This window comes from Panthera uncia, chromosome C2, assembly GCF_023721935.1.
Source record: "Panthera uncia isolate 11264 chromosome C2, Puncia_PCG_1.0, whole genome shotgun sequence".
In the NCBI taxonomy this organism is placed as follows: domain Eukaryota; kingdom Metazoa; phylum Chordata; class Mammalia; order Carnivora; family Felidae; genus Panthera; species Panthera uncia.
In genome coordinates this window covers 8,228,426-8,252,734 of record NC_064810.1, presented here as the reverse complement: position 1 = coordinate 8,252,734, position 24,309 = coordinate 8,228,426, and the positions used below count along the sequence as shown (strand labels likewise).

The 24,309-nt window shown below is 45.1% G+C and overlaps 1 protein-coding gene across 4 annotated transcripts in view; it reads right to left on the bottom strand.

The window, feature by feature from the left end:
• Positions 1-24,309, bottom strand: part of HLCS (holocarboxylase synthetase) — a 227,519-nt gene that overhangs the window by 139,734 nt on the left and 63,476 nt on the right. For all 4 annotated transcript variants that reach the window (XM_049627890.1, XM_049627891.1, XM_049627888.1 and 1 more), the window contains one exon: positions 15,003-15,274. In XM_049627890.1, coding sequence (XP_049483847.1) covers positions 15,003-15,274 — 272 coding nt within the window. The remainder of the gene's footprint in view (positions 1-15,002; positions 15,275-24,309) is intronic.

The window sequence follows — 24,309 nt, the reverse complement described above, 5'->3', positions numbered from 1 at the left end:
GGAACCACAGTTACTCAGTCCTCATTGTTAATCTGGGGACGTCGGGGAAACTCCAAATGGTGCTGAGTTTTATGAATAATATGCATACAGCTTTGACATGTCATATAATAACAACCACAGAAACACAGTGTAATCCATTTGGGTTATACAGCACACCCACAGGAGGAGAAAGAACTTATCTCATAACAGATAACCTTAAATCCCCATTACCTTAGATCCTCTTGGAACAAGGCAGAGTATAAAAAGAAATAATCCAGTCAACCACTCAGCCTGCTATTAAGATACAACCATCCCAGTCAGCTGTGCTGAGTGTCCAGATGGCAGGACCTTGGGCACTTTCTTGGCCAGTGGTCTTGACACCCATGCCCTGAGGAGCCTGGGCTCTGAGAAGGCTTCCTAGCCTCATCTGTACAGTGGGGTAGTTTATGTAAAAAGGGGCTTTACTGCTTAAAAAATGTATATATAATTAAGCCACCAATCTAGTACAGCCTTCTCAAGTTACAGATAAGGAAACACATCCAGGGAATTTGGGTGGTTCACCCAACATCACACAGCTGGTGTGTGAGAACGACACAGATAAAATTACAGCCTAAACAACAGATGTTGGTGAGGATGCGGAGAAAGAGGATCTCTTTTGCACTGTTGGTGGGAATGCAAACTGGTGCAGCCACTCTGGAAAACAGTATGGAGCTTCCTCAAAAAGTTAAAAATAGAACTACCCTACAACCCAGCAATTGTACCACTAGGTATTTTCCCAAGGGATACAGGTGTGCTGTTTCGAAGGGGCACATGCACCCCGTGTTTATAGCAGCCCTATCGACAATAGCCAACGTCTGGAAGGAGCCCAAATGTCCATCGATGGATGAATGGATAAAGAAGATGTGGTAAACACACACACACACACACACACACACACACACACACACACACACAATGGAGTATTACTCAGCAATCAAAAAGAATGAAATCTTGCCATTTGCAACTACGTGGATGGAACTAGGGGGTATTATGCTAAGCAAAATTAGTCAGAGAAAGACAAATATCATATGAGTTCACTCAATGTGGAATTTAAGATACAAAATAGATTGAACATAAGGGAAGGGAAGTAATATAATATAAAAACTGGAAGGGGGACAAAACATAAGAGACTTAAATACAGAGAACAAACTGAGGGTTGCTGGAGGGGTTGTGGGTGGAGGGATGGGCCAAATGGGTAAGGAGCATTAAGCAGGACACTTGTTGGGATGAGCACTGGGCTTTATACGTAAGGGATGAATCATTGGATTCTACTCCCGAAATCATTATTGTACTATATGCTAACTAACTTGGATGTAAATTTAAAAAAAGACAGCCTAAGTTTCCAAGGTCACTGACACTGCCATCCCACCATGTAGTTGCATTTTTGGGTGAATTCTGTTCACATATTACACAGTTTTAAACTGTGAAAATGACATTAGCATCCAGGTGACCTCTGAAACCAAAGGCCAGAAAAAAGAGGTAAGGTACAGACCTCCTCATAATCCCTTCCTCTTCTCTTGTCTCCTCCACCCCTTCCCACATCCCGAGAAAACACTTCTCTGCCAGGCAATGACTTCATCATTTTCCTTCTCGCTAATTTGAATACTCTGGTGGGAGAGCCAAACAAAAAATGAAAATGATGAATGACCCCTTGTGCAATGCAGAAAAAATGTGGCGTCTGGGTCTCAGAGTGACGGAATACCCCTCATGCAGAAATAGAACATGCTTCTCTCCAAAACAAAAAGCAGAAACAAAGGCACAGCAGAGCTCCGAGTGTGTGCAGATAAACGGTGGGTGTGTAAAGGATTTTCAAGGGGCGGATGAAAGCAAATCAACCCTCCCCTCCAAAGCAGGTAAGTGTTTTACGTGCAAGAAAAACCAAAGTTTTTCTAAGTGAGTCACACAGCAACGTCAAGGGAGAAATGGAAATGCAAATGATAGAGAGGGATGCAGAACAAGGCAAAGGAAAAATATCTGCTTGGTCACCTAACACATTTTTTTAAATTTTTTTAATTTTTTATTTTTGAGAGAGAGAGAGAAAGAGAGAGAGAGAGAGAGAGAGAGAGAGAGCGAGCAGGGGAAGGGCAGAGAGAAAGACCGAGGATCTAAAACGGGCTCTGCACTGACAGGCTGACAGCAGTGAGCCCAACGGGGGCTCGAACTCACAAACCACAAGATCATGACCTGAGCTGAAGTCGGACGTTTAACCAACTGAGCCAACCAGGAGCCCCTCACCTAACACATTTTAACCAGTGTTTTAATCCGCAGCTCAGCCTCTACCTCTGCACGTGTATACAGGCAAGTGGCCATACTTGGGCCGTCATGAACACCAAATTCTAAGAAGATTTAAAATTTTTCCACTCAGAAACTAATGTTAACTCACAAACTGAGAGTTACCTTTTTTTGCATTGAGAGTTTTTTACTTTTTTAATTGAAGCCTATTATTGTACAAATTTAACATGTAGATGTGAATTTGATACAATTAGATATTGTAACATGACGGCTATTGCAGCAATAGTCGGCCCCTCTATCCCATTACTTATCATTTCTTTTTAGCAGTTGGAATAATTAGGTTCTAAGTCTCTAAGCAAGTTTGGCGGTTATGTGATACTGTTGTCGATATTCACCGTGCCAGGCATTAGAGCATGAGGACTTATTTGAGGGCTTGGGGACTACTTGTCGCAAATTTGTACCTTTTTTTTAAATGTTTATTTATTTTTGAGAGAGAGAGAGAGAGAGAGAGAGAGAGAGAGAGAGAGAACAAGCAGGGGAGGAGCAGAGAGAAAGGGAGACACAGAATCCAAAGCAGGCTCCAGACTCTGAACTGTCAGCACAGAGCCCAACCCAGGGCACAAACCCACGAACTGTGATGTGAGATCACGACCTGAGCCAAAGCCAGACGCTCAACCAACTGAGCCACCCAGACGCCCTGCAAGTTTGTCCCTTAAACAACATCTGTGCAAGTCTCCCACCCCTCATTCCCTGGTAACCACCATTTAACTCTGTTTTTAACGAGCCTGGCTTTTTTAGATTCCACATATACGTTATATCACACAGTACTGATCTTTTTCTCCCTTCTCTCCCTCAGCACGATGTCCTTATTCATGTTGTCACCTAACCAAGTTTTTAAAATGCTGTTTTCTGGGGCGCCTGGGTGACTCAGTCAGTTGAGCATCCGACTTTGGCTCAGGTCATGATCTCATGGTTTGTGAATGAGGACCCTGCGTCAGGCTCTCTGCTGACAGCTCAGAGCCTGGAGCCTGCTTCAGATTCTGTGTCCCCTCTCTCTCTGCTCCTCCCCCAATCACATTTGGGGTCTCTCTCTCTCTCTCTCAAAAATAAATAAACATTAAAAAAAATTAAAATGGTGTTTTCTTATCGTACACTTTTTACTGCATCAGAACCTTGGAACATATTCTCAGGGTTCATTTCTGCAGTTTCCAAGCAGGTGGCCATCAGACGTCTCCATCTGGAGAAAGCACCCATGTTAGAAGGCAGACAAAGAGGAGACGGAACCAGCACTCACCACCCACTCACGTCAGAGACTGAGCACAGGGCTCCGCATTTCACTAACTCCCTTTGGCCCTTTCAACATGGGCAGCATTCCCATGAGTGGATATCACTACACTTTGCTCATTTTCAGATGGGAAGTCATGGAATTCGCCAACGACGCTCCGAGACCTGAGATGCTGTCGGTACCCATGATGCCCTGGCCAGTGTAAGCCAGATTGCTCATCCGCCCCCTCTGGGCCGCCCAGGGCATGTACACGGCCCTGTCGCTAAGAAATAACTCCTCTGCCCTCAATAACTGAGAGAAAAAACAGTCCCAACCACCACGGGACGCGGCTCGCTTCTCAACTGTAGTTAACCCTCGGCTTTCCCTCTAAGATGTATCTGAACCGGGGAAAAAACAAGCCTAGGGAGTTCCCTATCACCATCTTAGTGAAGGCCTTTCCCAACCGCAAACTTGGCTTTATTACCCTTGGTGGTATTTTATTACTCATTCGAACGGAACAGAGGCATCTGACAAAATGAATATCAAGTGCTGCATACAGTTGAGCAACTCTGCGGGGTAAGAAGTATCTGAGATGTCTCAAGCAATTGAAGACAGCGAAGCATCATCAAACACAAGCACTTCTAACTGGTACAAGAGGTTCAGGGGCTCAAGGAAGAGATGCGCATATCATGGCTATGCACAAGGCATATCCGTGGGACCAACGAAAATGTTCCAAGGGGAGACGTTCCAGCTTTTTCCAAATGATTGCTGTTGCCTAAGAAAATGATAAATTATTAACATTTTAAAATAGAGAAAGCTTGATAAAAAAAAAAAAAAAAAGAAAGGGAACTCGTTCTGCATATTTTAAGGGCAACACAAACATGGACAACCGACTATGTTTTCTCATCTTTCAAGAAAAGCTGGACTAAAATAACACATTTTTGGCAAAATAGTAACTCGTGATGAGCCATCATGCTTCTTGTCTGATGAGAAAAAACTGCCAAAACCTTCAACAAAAACTCCACCCCAAGAAAACACATATTACAATCTGGGGTGAAGACAATGTTGATTTGTTTCATGGACACGCACACACTGCCATTGAAGAAGGCTTGATGAAGGTCAAAAAGAGAAAAAAAAAAAAAAAAGGATTACACCGAAGTTTAAATGATAGTGACAGTGCAGTCAATATAAGCTCTGTGCTGATGGGGGACCTGGGTGGCTCACTTCAGCTCAGGTCATGATCTCATGGCTCGTGAGTTCGAGTCCCGCATCAGGTTCTGTGCTGACAGCTCAGAGCCTGGAGCCTGCTTCAGATTCTGCCTCCCTTTCTCTCTGCCCCTCCCCTGCTCACTCGCGCTCTCTCTCTCTCTCAAAAATAAATAAACATTAAAAATTTTTCAAAACTATAAGCTCTGTACAGACAGCTTTGCAGACATATCTCAGTACATCCTCCTCAGATAGTGGGGTGGATGCAGGCTCCTGGAAGGAAGGTCTCGCATGACTGCTGCCTCTCCCCACTGGATCCCAGAGCCTACCCCGAAGGCCTGCACATGGCTGGTGCTGAAGACAAATTAGTTGAGCGACTGAATTTAAAAAGAAGAAGAAGAAGAAAGCAGAGACTATTACCAGCTACATCATATGGATAAGGAAGTGGAGGCTTGAATGGTCTCTGATTTACCCAAGGTCACTCAAATAGTAAAAGGCAGAACTGGAATCCCAACCCAGGACAGTAATATCCCATCCCGAGATCTAAGCCCTTAGGTCAAACCAAGAGTCTATCCTCAGTAACTAGAAATGAGTGGGGGGAAAATGGTGGGGGGGGGGGGGCCTGGGTAGCTCAGTCAGTTAAGCATCTGACTTAGGCTCAGGTCACGATCTCACAGTTTGTTCGAGCCCCACGTCAGGCTCTGTGCTGACAGCTCAGAGCCTGAAGCCTGCTTCAGATTCTGTGTCTCCCTCTCTCTCTGCCCCTCTCATGCTCTGTCTCTCTCTCTTAAAAATAAATCAATTTAAATAAATAAATACCCAAGGAAGGAAGGAAGGAAGGAAGGAAGGAAGGAGGGAAGGAAGGGAGAAACGAGTGAGCCACGGGAACTAGTTGTTTTTGCAAATACTGCGCACAAGGGGTACACCTTGTTTTGTTGTTTTTTGTTTTGTTTTGTTTTTGCTAAAAGCCTGGTATACTCTCAAAAGAGTGAGACCACTACCACTGAGAACATGCAAAGGACTGTGCTGTGTGTTTGGAAGAAGGTTCCAGAGGAAGAACCTCCCCCGTGTGCCGGGCACAGCAGAACCGCCGTCACGGCTGGGCAGCCTGTCCTTTGTTGGCTGCTCACAAGGCATCGGCCTGACGGCTACACTCACCCTCACTCTCCCGCACAGTAAGACCTGGGACGCTTCAGGTCGTCGGACAGTTAAATGTGGTTGAACGAGGAGAGAGAGTCAAAGAAGGTCCAATTCCAATGAAAACGCCATCTACACAGAACGCACCGTAACCACCGTAAAATGTCAAACCTCACAATAAGTTTACCCTGCCTGAAAAAATCAGTTACAGAACGTGAAAGTAGACATTCTCAAACACTAAAAACTGATGGGGAGGCATCTCTGGAAAATAATAGGCCACTTCATAGTTCACTTCCAGGAGCTTGGCACATGAAAGGTTAACTTATTCAGGTGTTGAACTGGGGGCGGGGGGGGGGGGGGGAAGCATTTGATGGAGAACTTGCCAGAACAGCCCTTCAGTCATGACCTCCAGAGTCAAAGGCTGGAGTTCTGTTCTAAACCTTAGTTTAGAAGTAAACATTAAAATGAAGGTTTCTTTAAAATTCCTCAATAATTTCCACTTTAAAAGCACCAAACCGGCCCATAAAAGAGCTCAGAGTAATTATTCCAAAGCAATCAACTTTTTAAAAACCCTTTACTTCACGATTACACCAACATCCCATTAATTTGGGACACTTACCACGTATTTATTCTTTGCTCGTTACCTACGTGCACATTAAGAGTACACCAATAACACAATACAGGCATTAATATGTAAAACATCAACAAAAGCCATCTGGAAAACTAATGAATAATCAAGGGATTTCAAATTAAACTACAGAATTTTCCCTTAGAATCTTTAGGACAACACTGTCAAGTTCAATCTATTCACTTCGCCTCCAGAATCAATTTTTCAAACCTTATGACAGGTCTAATCGCTTCCACCTGTGTCTCTAGCTTGACTCTTGACGGGCATGCTACCAGCCAGGGTGGAAATGTAGACAAAGACCCCTATTAGGATCCGGCTGTTTCTCTACTGTGAGGTCACTCAGCCATTAAATTAGTTCCAGCCCAATTTCTGTCTCTCAGGCCTCGACTTCAGGGGAGGAGGGTGTGCAGGAAAGCAAGTTAGGGGAGCAGAACCAGAAGAGCAGAAAAGGGGGAAGAGACGTTTGGGACTGAGGAGACACACACGCACAGAGGCAAAAAGCTGGGATTGGCCCCAAACTCCGAAACAAAAATACCTTCTCAAATGATGGTGGCCATTCTCCGCAATGCGATTTCCCCCAAATGTCTGCAAAAACTATGTTATAGGATGATTTTTCCTTTTCATTCCCTTTGCCCGTAGAAAGGCAATGGTCTCCCATACAAAGTTTTCTCAAACGACGGGAGCCCAACTCGCAAAACCACTTCAGCCCTCTAAAGGCACTGGAGGTTACGGAAAGACAGAAAGGCTGGCTGGTGGAAAGGGCAGACTCGGGAAGATGGCCCGATCGAGTCTGCTCACATGGAGGGAGCGTCCAGCGGCCCAGACCTCACAGCTGAGGAAAGCAAGAACCAGGGCAGGAACACTGCCAAGGGTACAGAGCTACCTGGTGACAAAATCTTCAGTGCCAGCATCTTCCCCTACCAGACCCGGAGATCTGTGGTAGCAGGAATGATGCCCGACACATAGTACCTGCTCAAAAACAATTCAGTGACCGGTCTACTGCCTTCCCTACATCACATCATCTACCGCACCCACTTCTCTCTGCCCAAACTCCCAGCTCTCAGAACAAGAAGGGCACACGCGGCTTGTGTGAACTGAACAGCACGGGCATCTGATTCTTCCGATGCACTGGAAGGGCTGGGTAGTTCCTTCCCCATCACTCTCCCTCCAGGGCCTAACAGAGTGCCTGGCATATAGAAGGCACTCCATAAATGCTTATTCCATCAATGATGAAGGCCAAACTTATGCCTCTGAGAAATCAAGGGCCTAAAACAATACTAAGAAAATAAACTTATTTAATAAGGAAATCCGTATTATCCTTTGCAAATAAAAGAGCCCACCCTTGACCAGTTTATTGAGGATATAGAAGTATGCAGAGGAAATCAGTATGAACAAGTCTGTCCTCATCTACCACTCCATAAACTGTGGCTTCACACGTGAGTTATTTCAATATCTCAAATGACCTGGTAAAAGTCATCAAAAAGATGACACAAGTCAAAGTCTAATAAGTGGCAGTTCCAAAATGATCACAACTCAGCTACCCCCAAGCTCTGTGCTCCATGGTCTAGGCCTAACACCTTCCCCACAGCAGAGGGCCAATCATCACTTATCAGATTAGACAGAGTGTGGCACCCCGACCACGCCACTTGGAAGTGTTTCTCCCAGCAGTGGCGATGGATTCAGTGGCCTGCCATACCCCCTTGCGTAGACCCCACCACCACCAAGAGCTCACATTTGCAAACGGCTTCTGTGGTGCGTAGCTGTAGGATGTGACTATGGGACACAATAAAGTTCACTGGGCCAGACAGAGTACCGAATCCACGCCCTGGGGACTCTATCCAACAAGCTGAGCTAACTGGTCACAGGGAAACCTACCAGGAAATAGGGCAGAAAGAAAAAGAAAGGTGTCTAAAGGCAATCAACACCAGCATCACATCTAAAAGGTTACCCTGACAATAGAGTAGAAAATACATGTCATGGTCAGAAACACATGCCCAAGAAAATGACTGGAGCAGGGGTTACAGGGTGAAATTATCTATTCTAACCAGACTGGATGGGTAGCTCAGCCAAGTCAGACTTTTGGGGGAACATCGCTCACGGACATGGCTTTCACTTTTTATTTTTGGAGAGGGAAGCCCACAAGCCCTTCAATTGTCTTGATTTTATTGTTAGCAAGCAGCCCCCTTATCTCCCCTGGTTACTCCCTTTCTCCAGAGCTCCCCGCCCTCTACTGAATTACTAATATACCTTTATTTATTTTTTCTTATTTTTTTAATGTTTATTTATTTGAGAGAGAAAAAGACAGAGAGAGAGAGAGAGCGCGTGCGCAAGCACTAGTGGGGAAGGACAGAGAGAGAGGGAGACACAGAATCCAAAGCAGGCTCCAGGCTCCGAGCTGTCAGCACAGAGCCCGATGCGGGGCTCTAACCGAAGAACCGTAAAGATCATGACCTGAGCCCAAGTCAGATGCTCAACCGACTGAGCCACCCAGCTGTCCATTAACACACCTTTAAAATTCAAAGGTTAAGGGCTCCTGGGTGGCTCAGTCGGTTAAGAGACCAGCTCTTGGTTTAGGCTCGGGTCATGACCTTGTGGTTTGTGGGTTCAAGCCTCGTGTCGGACTCTGTACTAACAGTATGCAGCCTCCTTGGGATCTTTCTCTCTCCCTCTGCCCTTCTCCTGCTCGCTTGTTCTCTCTCTCTCTTAAAATAAATAGACATTTAGAAACCAATTTGACAGTAAATTTCATATATTAAAAAATAAAAAATAAAATAAAATAAAAATAAAAAAATAGACATTTAAAAAGATAAAAGAAGATAAAATTAAATTAAATTAATAAAATGAAATAAATAAAATAAATTAAATTAAATAAATGAAATGAATAAAATAAAATAAAATAAAATAAAATAAAATAAAATAAAATAAATTTCACAGGTTACAGGAAGGAGGTGAAGGTGGCAGGGGTTCATGGCCTTTGGACCAGCCTGATTTCATACCCTGAGGTCAAATGAAAGCTTTCAGTGTCTGTGTCAGGGCCACGGTCATTTCACTGGGTTTGCAGTCAAAGAAGAAAGTGCAATGCCCTCCAAAATAGCTGTCAGAAGAGAAATTTCCAAATCGTCCTAGATTTACACTAGTAACATAAGAAAAATACCTCTAATGGCATTGAGTAAGCAATCAAAAAGAACTGGTGTTACTACTCAAATAAATTATTTTCACCGATGATTTCAAACCTTATAGACACTGGGGCTATCCTCATGTGGATACAACTTAAAGGCCCCCAGCTATTTTTCTTAGTAGTCTGACAAATAAAAAGTCCATGCCTGGGACAAAGACTTCTAATTGTTCTCTGATATCTAGTCTCCATTCCTCCCTAGCACAAGGACCCTGATTTGCAGTGGATTCATGGATACTGAGTATAAAGACCATATTAATTTCCTCACCTTCTTTGCAGGTAGATATGGTCATGTGCCTAGATCCTAGCCCTAGAGTATAAACAAAAATGTCATGAGCGATTTCTGGGAAGAGTCCATAAAGAGTGAGGCACACCCTCCATACACATCCTCCTGCTTACTGGCTAGAACAAGAACATAAATGCCTGGGCTGCTCTTAGACCCCTTGCTGAGGGTGACAGTGCAACTCACTTGCATCCCTGACACTGTGGGCCACACACTGACCACCCCTGGGCTGCCTGTCTCAGCCTACCTCACCTATAGGACAGAGAAATAAACTTCAATCCTGCTTGAAACACTTTAATTTGGAAATATCTGTCTAATCCTAAGTGACCGAGAAATTGGTACCTGAATAGGGTGTGCCCCAGGGTTTGGATTTACACTTGTCCCAAAAAGAAGGCCTAAAACTGCAGTCTAACGTGGAGGACCGAGGCAGGGAGCAGCTGGAGAGAAATGGGTCTCAGGGGCTCATAACTGGAGACCACTGTCGTCACACAGTAGCAAAGCACTCAAAAGAGGGGCGTCTGACTTCAGCTCAGGTCATGATCTCACGATTCATGGGTTCGAGCCCTACCTCAGGCTCTGTGTTGACAGTGCGGAGCTTGCTTGGGATTCTCTCTCTGTCCCTCTCTCTCTCTGCCCCTCCCCTGTTTGCGCTCTCGCGCTCTCCCTCTCTCTCTCTCTCTCTCAAAATAAATAAACTTAAAAAGAAAAAGCATTCAATAGAGGCCTGGCTTTCTATAGCTTGGGAAGAAGACCATGCACCTGTTAGAAGCTGTACCATTGCAATAAAGAACTCTGAAAATGTACAATGTCAGTGTTTGTCAGTCCTTCCTGACACCCTCGGCAAAGTTCACCAAAAGAGAAATGATCTCCACTAGAGCTAACTGACCTCAAAGGATGCAGAAGAAAAGAGACCTGATAAGAGGGGCTCTCGGTTGGCAACCAGCAATCTACGATGGAGCCTATGGGGCTGTCTCGCCAGCCCCAGTAGGTGCTAAGACAGGTGCTTCGGCAAAGACAGCCTGGAGCCTCGTGCCAAAGATGTCATGGAGGGCCTGGCCTTTTTTCATCCAAGCCACCGTTTCATTCAGCCACGGGAGCCACCATCTAACTGGGAGAGAAGGGGATGAGCAGAGTATCGAGGCCTTTGAAAGACCAGAGTTTTTAGACTGAAACACTCTGTCCTGATAAGATCATTGACGGTTAGTCACACGGAACCATCAGAGGCCTACTAAAGTCTTTAGAAACTTCTATCTCCATGGAAACCATAAGGCTGACCTAGAAAAGGCTGTGATTGTTCACCCTCAAAACAATACCCAGAGCCCAAACCCTCATAGACAGTGGATGCCATACGCCCAGCCCCTCTGATGCACATCTCAGACGTGGTGCAGTTAAGACCTCCCCAAGAGGCAAAGCCATGACCCCACGCACACCAGGCGAGAGAGACCTTCCTGGAGAACAGAACCAGGGCTGCCAGACACAGCCGGGAAACCTGCCTACCGCCAGCTCAGGGAGTCTTTCCTCTCTCCGCCTAGGGTACTCCGTGGTCGCCACTTCACCCACAGCAGCACAGTGCACAGGCATGCTGGGGACACAGAACATGCCTGCGTTTGTGGTTTGGGGGTTTTTGTAGTTTAGTTTTTATTTATTTATTTTTTTGAGGGAGAGAGACAGAGAGACAGACAGGGTGTGAGTGGGGTAGGGGGCAGAGAGAGAGAGGGAGAGAGAGAATCCCAAGCAGGCTCCATGCTCAATGCGGGGCTCGAACTCACAAAACTGTGAGATTATGACCTGAGCTGAAATCAAGAGTCAAAAGCCTAATCAACTGAGCCAGGTGCCCTTGAGAACACGTCTGTTTTAACTAGCAGACCGCCAGACCTCAGGGAGCCACGTCCAGCCCTGAGTAAGAAGACTCCATCCCCAGAGATCCTGAATCTGCTCGAGAGGAAATAAACAAGTAGACTGGCAGGGCTATCTTCCTGGAAGAGGGGGCGAGAGTTTTGGAAACAGGGAAAAAGGTGCAACACAGATATTTGGGACTGTGGCAGAAATTGCTGGCTGTTCCCCACTGCGTCCTTTCCCCCTCCCTTCTCGGGAAGAGAACTCCCAATTTTTAGCTGCTATAAGTCACCGTGGGTGAGGAGGGGCACAGAAAAAGGATTTGAGAAACCTTATAATAAAGAGTATCTAATTTACATTTTACTTCTATTCCAGACTATAAGGAAAGAGCCACAGAGGTAACAGATGTAAAGAGAGAGGCACACACAGAGTTCAAACCCAGGCCACAGTTTTGAAAAGTCTTCTTGCCCTGGACTTGTTGACGTGGTCAGTCCACAGGAGCAATTCAGTAAATTGTGATACGTAGCTTCCTACATGCTGGTGTGATACTAGAGTTTGACTCTGATGGCCCTAGGCACTAAAAGATGACGTATGAAATTGATGGATATGTGTAACATACGCAGCACCAGTGGCTGGAAGATAAAAGCTTCTAATACATGTTAGTTGCTATTATTATTATTATTATTATTATTATTACCACGACCATAGACTGTGCTTCCATGAGGACGGCCCACGTGGGATCAAATAGAGTATTAGCTACAGAAATGGTCTCGGTCTTACTCTCAGAGAGTGATAAGCCATATATTTCACGTATCTATCTCATGGTCCCTTTGTGCACAACTGAGTTTCTGACACCAAGGTGACCACTTCAAAGTCCTTCTCCTAAAAAAGGCTACAGTCCATCCACCCCACCCCCAGGAACTTCTCACCGGGCTTGCTGACTCACGAGGCTGCAGTGAGTAACTTTATCTGTTAGTGTTAGGACGGGACCCACACGAGCAGTGGAAGAAGACATCTGTAAGATACACGGAGCAGCCACTATTTATTTATTCAATATCCGCTCTGTGCCAGGCGGAGGGATTAATCATTAATCATCAAAGCCATTTCATTCTCTGTGCTCTACAGAGACCAGACAAGAAAAGAAACAAAGAAGCTTCCCAAATGCCCTCGGAAAGGTCAAAATATTCTTTTTCCTTGGTAAAGATAAAAACTATCCTCCAGAAGGTTCTGACTCCACTACTGTTGAGCTCACCTACACATTTTTACAGACCCGAGTTGCTTAAGACAGAATTAAAAAACAAAAACAAAAACAAAAAACAAAAGTTCAATATCAAAAAGGAACTTACCAAGATCCAAGGGCACTAAAGCAGGTGTATTTACATGGCATTTTTCTTCTATCCTAAAACACATGCTCACCAGGGTATAAAGAAACCCAACCATCTGATTACACAGGAGACACAGTCCATCCACTCGAAAGGGCTCAGAGCCCTCTTAGTAATGCACTGCCCGCTATAGAAGCTCAGAGGCCGTCATTCCACTAATTCAAGATCATCCCAACATAAAATATTCTTCGCTGATTGTCCAACAAAAACAGACAAGACGTGCCAATATTTTTCTATTTAAATTTAATCTCTCCAAACCTTATCTTAAGTACTATGTCTGATTTTTTATTTGGAAAATATAATAATAATAGGTCACCTTTTCAATATTTTCAATATAGTGTTCTCTTGAGTAACAAAGGATTATCACAGAGTTCACACAGGCAAGTAATGATCGTTCCATATACCAACACAGGCTTTTTCCTGCTCATCTGAGAACAGGGAACTGGGAAGGAGGGGAGGCGGGAGAGGGTGGGAACGCTGAAAAATGAAAGTACCTGACAACACAAGAAAAAACAGCAAACAAGAACTGTTCATGACCATGGCTCATATTCCCCTTCCCACTACACCTGCCTCGCTCTACCAATTCCACTACACTGGTGCTTTCTCTACATACTATCCCCACATAAAACTGCCAGTTCCATGAGAAGGGAGTAGGTGTGAGCAGGACAGTCAAGAAAATACTAAGGTATTGTATCATTTCAACATACCGTATCAACATATTACCGAATTCCAGAAATTATTAAGAAAGCCCCAAATATTTCCCTGCATTGAATTATGCATCTAATTGTGCAGTCCTATGAAAGAAAATGCCTAGAAGGTTCTTTTGGAGTCTTAACATTCCTGAAATTTTAGTCCCATGTTGAGGGAAGATGTCTTTCTTATTCACTCCTTCTATAAGCCTACGTTTTAAACTATCTCAATAGAAGAGTACTGATTAATACTAATTTAAGAGTTAAAAAAAAAAAATCCTTTCATCTGTTTGCCATTTTTTAACCTTTAACCAACGTCCATGAAACACGAGCAAAGGGGAGAAAAAAACAGAGAGGCAAACCAAGAAACAGACACTTAACTGCAGAGGACATGTGGGTGGTCGGGTGGGGGGTGGGGGGTGGGGGAAATAGGTGATGGGGATTAAGGATGCACTTGTCGTGATGAGCACAGGATGAGGTACGAAAGTATTGAATCACTACATTGTACACCCAAAACCGTATGTTAACTAACTGGAATTTAAATAAAAACTTTTTTTTTTTAAAAAGTCCACGAGACGGAACAAATAAGAAGGAAAACTCAGGAAGAATAAATCTTGAACATCCAAATGGGACGACAGAGTGCCGACAAAACGTGCTGGATGGGAACATATCAAAACAGGTTTCCAAAAGTACGAAATCTCCACTGCGTTTCCAGATAACGCAGCATACGTGTCGTTCAGATTTGCTATCCTAGTGCTCCCGCAAAACATTTTCAACTAAATGTTTAACACTGGCTATAGCAATACAAAAAATCAAATGATGGCCTGAGTAATAATGCCACCTGTTAAAGACATTTTTTCATAAAGTTCTTTCGCCAAGGATCATCTGAAAGGCCTGATACTAAAGGAAGTGGGTCACGATGTACAAAATCCCCCTGCTTTAAAATACGAATCTGTGATCAAGGAAATCGTTATTTAATTTTTCTCCCTGCGCTTTACCTCGGACAGGACAAGGGTATTCCCACCTTGCTAATGGGTTGATGAGAACTCTCCTTTGTCATCTTTACCCCTTCTCCCCCAGCACTGGTTAGACAGAACAATCGATATAATGAGACTCCTCTGAGCCGGTGCACGATGTCTGGCCAGAACTCACCCGTCCAGAAGGTTCATCGTGGTGGGCGTCACTTCGGCAAACAGAATTACTTTTCCAAGTCGCTTTGTCTGCAGATTTTGTCGGTAGATCTCTAAGTTAAAATTGTCTGATAAGAAGGACTCCACGTCAGTCACCACGGGTAGAGCAGATGGGGTGATTTCTATGTTGGGCGTGTAGGATGAAAGAAACTTAAGGGAGAGCTTGCTGGACTTGATTACTCCTTCAGGATCCACATGCTTCCCCAGCCACTGCATAAGAGGATCCCAGATTTCCTGTGTTACAAAGAAAGAGATGAAAAGGTCATAATTTGGCCTTACAGTCGGTGAGGGTAGCTTTTCCTTAAAATGCCATTTTGGTAATAGAAGTACTTCCTAAATCACAACCAGTAAGAGCTAAAGTAACATATTCCAAACACCTGTGCTACCACACAATCGACAATAAGTCCACGAGGTATGTTTACGCTATAAAAATACAGTGGATTCTTGAACAACGTGGGTTATGAACCGCATGGGTCCACTCACATGCGGGCTGTTTTCGATAAACACAATACAGTGCTAGGGCACTTGGCTGGCTCTGTCGGAAGAGCATACGACTCAATCTCAGGGTTGTGAATTAGAGCCCCACGTTGGGTGTAAACAAATGTAAACAAATAAAACTTAAAAAAAATAATGCAGTACGGTGCTATAAATGTATTTTCCCTTTCTTACGATTTCCTTAATAATTTTTCCTTTTCTCTAGCTTGCCCTATTGTAAAGATACTGTATATAATACATATAGCACACAAAACACATGCTAATTGGCTGTTTATGTGATCAGTAAGGCTTCAACAGTAGGCTACAGTAGTTAAGTTTTGGGGGAGCCAAAAGGTATATGCTGTGGATTTTTGACCGCACTGGGGGGCAGGTGGCTCCCCTAATCCCCATATTGTTTAAGGGTAACCTGTAAACTGTTTAGAAGCCAGGACCCAAAGAAATAAATACAGCTCATTATTAAATTTTCTATCCTACATAATATCCTAAATCCTTAGATGTCTTCTCCAGCTCTAGAATTCATTAGTAATCCTCTAGTCTATACATTCTGCAGAAAATTTACAGCTTTCTACTTTTGCCCCTCAAGGAAATTCATTATCCTAGCTGGGGAAATACCATAAAAAGCCAGGTGAAAGCAGTCACAGAAGACCAGGCACGGAGACAACGACATTTGCTCTCTGCCTCTGGAGAACCTTCAACTCCTCTCCTGGACAAGGTGATCACCACCAGCCACTGACAGGTCACCAGCAGGGGAGATCTGACTTTCACATGGGAAAATAATGGGAAACCCAACACGTGCTTTCTCTTTGCCAAATGTGGGTCTTGGGGGTGGGGATGGGGGGGGCGGTGAAGTAAAGCCTACCAGAAACCCCACCTAACCCAGAACAAAGCTCTCCATTCAACCCCTGAAACAAGTAGGGGTCCTAGAGCCTCCCAGGAGGCTGCAACTTCCCCTTGGGCCCTGGAGGACCCACAGGCCTCCCTCCATGGTAGGGTACCAGGGAACTATGGGTCGAGGGAGTCATCAGCCCAAGAGGTCAACACCAAATGTATTAAAATCAAATTGTCACAGTAAACACAGATCCAGGCTCTTATTCTACCTTCATGCAAATGCTAGGCCTTTCAAAAGAGGAAAAGTACCCCTCTGTTAACACGAGGGTATGTCCCAAAGCTGCACGTGGCCACAGAGAAGTAGCTTCAAAGATAAAATATTATTCAACTCAATTCAAACAGACCACTAAAACTCACTTGAGTTTACAGAAAATACATAGGATAGAGGAACAAGTTCAACAATTTTGGAAGGAAGGAATCAGAAGAATCCAGAAGGTGAGACATTTCACAAAACAGTGATCCGCAAGTCAGTGTCACAGGGGACAAAAAGGCAAGAGAGGGGGTGAGAGAAGAGGGGGAGACCCCATCTGGAGGAAGAGAGACGTAGAAGATACGACCAAATACAGCAGCTGCCTGCAAGCGGGTCCACAGGTGGGGACCAACGTGGGACCGGGCATGAGCTATCTGAGCATAACCTTGGATCTGACAGCCCAAAGAAGGGCTAGAGGAGTAAGGATGGGGACAGGGGTTGAGACCAAACCTTGTGTGAACCCTTGACCCCAACCTGCTCACCCTGAAGAAGCCGTGAGCAGGAACCCTGGCTGTATCAGATCACACAAAGTCTGGGCAGCCCAGGACATCTCCCAGATGATGGCTTCATCATAGAACTGTATCTACCTCACTACTGACAAACTTGTCTTGGACCTACAGAATGGAAATTTTCCCTGGGGCAGTGACAGCCTCATCAAGGGTAAGAAATGAGCCCGGTGACCAAGAACTCCAACCCCAGAGAAGTGGATCTGTGTCTCCCCCAGCTTGTGAAGAAGCCAGCTTGGGGTCCAGCACACCGCCATCCCACCCCCAGGGTCACGCGAGGGTCCCTTCTGTGTCTGTCCTCCCAAGCCTTTTTGGATGAACAAAGCCTGACCAATATTCAGGGGAATGATTTTTCTCCTTCTTGTTTTGGCCAGAGGTGTTGGGACTGTGTGACTTCTGAGTGATTTCCTACAGTGTTGGTTCCTCCCTTCAGGATGGGGGGCGATAATCACCATCCCAGGAATTCTCAGTGGGTTTTTATGATTTAAAAAAAAAAGAGGGGCGCCTGAGTGGCTCAGTCTGTTAGGTGTCGGGACTCTTGATTTCAGCTCAGGTCATGATCTCCCGGTTCGTGGGATCAAGCCCCACACTGGGCTCTGCACTGGGTGTGGAGACTGTTTGGGATTCTCTGTCTCTCCCTCTGCCCCCCTCCCGCCCATGCGTGCGCTCACACATACGCTCTCTCTCTCAAAAAAAGATAACAAGAAGAAGAAGAAGATATGATCAAATACAATGAGTGGCTCTTCACCAGAGTCTGGTTTGAACAATCCAGCTGGAAGAGACATTTTGAGACAATGAGGAAATTTGAATATGGACAGAATGTATCAAAGAACAAAGATTCACTGTCAGGTTCAGTAGGCATGTTAATGGTACGTCCTTAATGTTAGAAAAGTGCCTGTGTCACAATGTCTGTAATTTACCCCCAAATTAGATGAAGCAAAAAAGGCAAAATACTAGTAACTGTTAAATTTAGATCATGCATATGTGGGGTACTTGTTACACTATCCTCTCTATTCTCCAGGTTTTAAAACTATCATAATTAAAAGTAAAAAAGAAAGCAAACACACACACACACACACACACACACACACACACACACTCACAATGGTAAAATAAACATTAACTATTATAAAAATAGCACATTCCACTCAAATGTGTTGTCAATCCATTCATCCAACAAATATTATGATCTTATGGGGCGCCTACCACATGGCAGACGTTCTCCGAGGTTCTAAGATTCGGCAGTGACCCAAGGGGCCAAAGTTCCCATCCTCATAAGGTTTATTTATATTCTAGAACAAGAACCAGTTAATTTTTCAAATCCATCAGCACAAGACATAGAATATTAGATTGTCCTAAGTGCCAAGGAGAGAAGACAGAGAAGTAGTGTCAGAGGTAAGACATCGTAGGGAGGGCAGACAAACACCGGACGGACTTGAGGAAGGGAGGGAGGAAGGAATTACATTACTAATTGTATACAATGTATATATTATTAATTATATACAACCCATACATTATGTTACTAATTGTATGCAACATATACATACTATTAATTGTATATTATTAACGTATACAATCACTCTTCTCTATTTTTCTTCTCTATTTTTCTTTATTTTTCTTTATTTTTTTTATTTTTCTATTTTTCTTTATTTTTCTTTATTTTTTATTTATTTTTTTTTTAACTTTTTTTTACGTTTATTTATTTTTGAGACAGAGAGAGACAAAGCATGAACGGGGGAGGGTCAGAGAGAGGGAGACACAGAATCTTAAACAGGCTCCAGGCTCTGAGCTGTCAGCACAGAGCCCGACGTGGGGCTCAAACTCACGGACCGCGAGATCATGACCTGAGCCGAAGTCGGCCGCTTAACCAACTGAGCCACCCAGGCGCCCCAAGTTTATTTATTTTTGAGAAAGACAGAGCATGAGTGGGGAAAGGTCAGAGAGAGAGGGAGATCTGAAGCAGGCCCCAGGCTTTGAGCTATCAGCACAGAGCCCGACGCAGGGCTTGAACCCACGAACTGAGAGATCATGACCTGAGCTGAGACGCTTAACCAACTGAGCCACCCAGGCACCCCGCTGTCCTTTATTTATATAGAGGATTCCAAGGAGAAGCAAAGGCCCCAAGGGAGCATGAGGGGGTAGGGAAGTGCCAGGGACACAGAACAAGCCAGGAAGAGGGCAAGGAGCTCAGAGGGCAAAGGGTAGCAGCACCCACACCATGCAGAGGCTTCAGGGCCGCTATGGGGCCCGAGGCCAACGAGGAGCCCTGGGGGCTTTGAAGAAGGGTGCGTGGTAACCCACTCAGCAGAGTCATAGCAGGAGCACTCGCTCAGCAACCTGAGGGACACAAACACATGGAAGCAGACACCAGTCAGGAAGCCTCTGAAGTTCCTGGGAGGGTGACGACAACCCCTAGACAGGTGTGACAGTGGGCATGTGAGAAGGGACTCTGGGATAGCGGCTGTAAGATTGGCAGAGAGATCACATTTAGGATGTCAGCAGAAATGGGGAGTCAAAAATGAGCCCAAGCAACCAATTTAGCCAGATTTATTTGCAAAACAAGGAAATAAAGGCTTGTTTCTGCAAGATTTCCGGCCTGACCACCTGGAAGAACAGAGCTACCACTGGAAATAGCAAGGGCAGGAAAGGACAGGTTTGGAGGGGAAGAGCCCGCTCCGGGCACGGCACGTTTGAGACAGGCACTGGGAAATGCACTGGGACACGTGAGTCAGGGAGTTAGGGGAGAGGTCCACACCGAGGACATCAGTTTGGGAAACTCCAGACTATGGATGATAATTTGAAGGCAGGAGACAGGCTGAAAGCAATGAGGAAGTTACTGTGGATGAAAAGAGTGGTTGCACTGGTCCCCTGGGGCTGCCGTTACAAAGTGTCACAAACCGGGGGGGCTTAGACAGCAGAAATTTATTCTCTCGGAATTCTGGAGGCTGGAAGTCCAAAATCAAGTGTCGCCAGGGCCACACTCCCTCCGAAAGCTCTAGGGGAGAATCTGTTCTAGGCTGCTCTCCCAGCTTCTGGTGTTGCTGGCAATCCTTGGCTCCCCTCCATGTGTCCATCTCTCTTGTCCTCTTCTTATAAGGACACTAGCCATATTGAATTAGGGCCAGCCCTAGTGACCTCATCTTAACTGGATTACGTCTGCAAAGACCTTATTTCCAAATACAGTCACATTCACAGGTTCTGGAGATTAGGACGTCAATGTACCTTTTGGGGGGGACAAAATACAACCCACAACAGGTGTCAGTGCTTAGATATCAGGGAGACGAGAAGGCAAAGGAAAATCAAGTGTCCGTGTGTGTGTGTAGGTAGAGGGGGGTGCCCTGTGAGTTCTGGGGCCCAGTTTCACAGGTGGCAAGAAGGCATGAAGATGACGGTGGGGCAGTAAGAAGAGGGCTGAGCCATAACCACTGGACTCCGCAAGACAGAGCCCACTGGATGCAGGCAACACCGGATGTTAATAAGGGAAGGAGAGAAGCGCATCTGGGTGGCTCAGTCAGTTGAGCATCCGACTTCAGCTCAGGTCATGATCTCACGGTTCGTGGGTCTGAGCCCCGCATCGGGCTCTTGGCTGTCAGCACAGAGCCCACTTCGGACCCTCTGATCCCCCCTCTCTCCACCTCCGCCACACATGCTCTCTCTCTCTCTCAAAAATAAATAAACATTAAAAAATAATAATAATAAGGGAAGGAAAGAGACTGCAGACTCCAAGAACAAAACTCTGGCAAGGAGTTTCCTCAAGAGGAAAAGCAGACTGGGGCAGTGGCTGCAGGGAGGAAGGGGGTCCAAACAGGTATGGTTTGGTTAAATGTGAGAAGTAACAGCACGTTTTTTTAATGATGACGAGAATGGTCCTATCCAGAAAGGTAACAGGTGAACAGGTGAGGACTGGATCCTAATGCTCAAGCAGAGAGGTCGGCCTCGGGAGCGGAGCCCTCCCCCACCGGGATGGACAGGGCTCACATCCCCAATGGAGACACCCAGCCTGCTCCCCCACTGGGTCGCAGCCCTCCCTCACCCCTGCCTGCCACACAGCCATCCAGATCAGCCCTGGGAACTCACCTACACTGCCAGCACTCTGCTCCCAGTCTGCAGGGAGGCAGGTAGGAGTCCTGGACCGAAAGCTGTTGACATCATCTTTGGATTCCTTCTATTTTTCTCATAAATAAAAGGCAAGATCATCAGCTAAGAGGGAAAAGGAAGAAGGAGGCTTGAGAAGGCAGAGGGAGAAAAGGAAGGAAGCAGGGAAAATAGAATGAGCAACTGGAAGTGTTCAGGGTCCGCTCCAGGTTAGTGTTTCTCAATTTAGAGTGAACCGTTGGCACAATTTTGTGCTTTTATCCAGCCACACTCAGCTACAGAGCTATGTGGAGTAGGTACCGAGGAGGCTGAGGGGGCATATAAAGTTACTGACCTCCTGCAAATGAGGCCCTTATGGAGACATAAAGATGGAAAACAGGATAATCCTGGCCTATGAGCTCACAAGCCAGGGGGAAGGACAGCAAGAGGAGTACAGAACAGCGGAGGACAGTTCCGGAGGGAAAAGCAATGTGCCCAGGAGCAATGCAAAACAGGAAGTGATTCTGTTCGAACAAGCACCAGAAAAGCTGTGGGAAGAGGGCAAGCTGACGTGCGTTACCAGAAGCGATAGCCCTGACCTTCCACCTCTGCACAAAGAACCAAGATAAATTTTAAACACAGTATTCCCTGTTCACTATTATTTCTTTGATACAAATTCTACTGGAGAAAGAAGACAGAATGAATGAATAAAAAACATACTAAGGTAACCCCCAGGTATGGACTAAACATTTGCGTCCCCCCAGAATTCATGTTGAAATTGAAATCGCCAAGGTGATGACATCAGGTGGTGGTGGCCTTTGGGAGGTGATTAGGTCATGAGGGGGGGAGTCCTCCTGAATGGGTTATGGGAGTGGCTCTTATGGTTCAGTCAGTTAAGCATCTGATTTCCCCTCAGATCATGATCTCATGGTTTGTGAGTTAAACCCCTGCATCAGGCTCTGCACTAACAGTGCATAGCCTGCCTGGGATTCTCTCTCTCAACCTCTCTCTGCCCTTCCCCTATTTGCACGCCTGTACATATACTCTCTCTGTCTCTCAAAACTAAATTAATAAACTTAAAAAACTACATAGGTATATACATATGTATACGTATACGTATACATATACATATACATATACATATACATATACATATACATACATATACATAAAGCAACCCCAGAGATCGCTCACCCACTCCAACCAACCACGGACACAGCAAAAAGACAGCTCTCTGCACCCCAACAGTGGGTTCTCACCAGAACGAACCATGCTGTCACCTTCATCTCAGACGTGAAGACTCCAGAAGCGTCAGAAATAAATGTCTGTTGTTTATAAGCCACCTGGTCTACGCACTTCTGTTTTAGCAGCCTGAACTGAGATAGCTCCAAACCTCATTAGTTATAACCAACACCTTAAACTTTGGTCAACGCCCTTAAGGTATTGCCTTCCTCACATTCCCCAGGTCAGCAGGATGTCACAAGTGCACCACAAAGGCTAAAGATACGTATGGGTGAATAGGTTAAATCACAAAAATCAAGGGAAAATAATCTGGAAAACAAGTATTTCTTAACTAACTGCGGTTTTCATTAGTTCAAGCAGAGGGTTAAGTGGTGATCCAGCAGCTGGAGGCAACGTAAATCTCCATGCAAAGTCGACGAAACCAAAAAGAAACGGTTGGCACCAGGTAACACTTAGAACGGAACAAAGCAGGGAATCTCCTCTGGAGTGAATTATTCAACTGGCCACCCACACATCATTCATGTAAGAAATACATATGGAGCACCCACTATTTCTCAAAAATAGTACCACAGAATAAAGAGAGGAGGAAAGGGGTGCCTGGGTGGCTCGGCTGACTTAGCGTCCAACTTCAGCTCAGGTCAAGATCTCATGACTCACGAGATCAAGCCCCACATGGGGCTCGCTGCTGTCAGCGAAGAGCCCCCTTCGGATCTTCTGTCCCCTTCTCTCTCTGCCCCTCCCCCATTCATGCTCATGCACACACGAGGTCTCCCCCTCTCTCCTCTCTCTCTCAAAAATAAATAAAACATTAAAAAAAAACAAACAAACATCCACCTTACACCTGTCAGAATGGCTAACATTAACAACTCAGGCAACAACTCCGGCGAGGATGTGGAGAAAGAGGATCTCTTTTGCATTGTGCGGCCACTCTGGAAAACAGTATGGACGTTCCTCAAAAAACTAAAAAAAGAACTACCCTACAACCCAGCAACTGCACTACTAGGTATTTATCCAAGGGACACAGGTCTGCTGTTGCAAAGGGACACATGCACCCCAATGTTTATATGTTTATAGCAGCACTATCCACAATAGCCAAAGTATGGAAAGAGCCCAAAGGTCCATCGATGGATGAATGGATAAAGAAGACGTGGTATATATACACAATAGAGTATTACTCGGCAATCAAAAAGAATGAAAGCTTGCCATTTGCAACTACATGGATAGAACTGGAGGGTATTATGCTAAGCGAAATTAGTCAGAGAAAGACAAAAGTCATATGACTTCACTCATATGAGGACTTTAAGAGACAAAACAGATGAACATAAGGGAAGGGAAACAAAAATAATATGAAAACAGGGAGGGGAACAAAACAGAAGAGACTCATAAATATGGAGAACAAACTGAGGGTTACGGGAGGGTTGTGGGAGGGGGGATGGACTAAATGGGGAAGGGGCACTAAGGAATCTACTCCTGAAATCATTGTTGCACCATATGCTAACTAATTTGGATGTAAATTAAAAAAAAAAAAAGTTTTAAAAAAAAAAAAAAGACGTATGGAGCACCATTTCTTTTTAATTTTTGTAATGTTTATTTTTATTTTTGAGAGAGAGACAGAGACAGAGTGCAAATGGGGCAGGGGCAGAGAGGGAGACACAGAATCCAAGGCAGGCTCCAGGCTCTGAGCTGTCAACACAGAGCCCAGTGCAGGGCTTGAACTCACAAACCGCGAGATCATGACCAGGGCTGAAGTTGGACACTTAACCAACTGAGCCACCCAGGCGCCCCAAGCACCCACTATTCCTCAAAAATAGTAC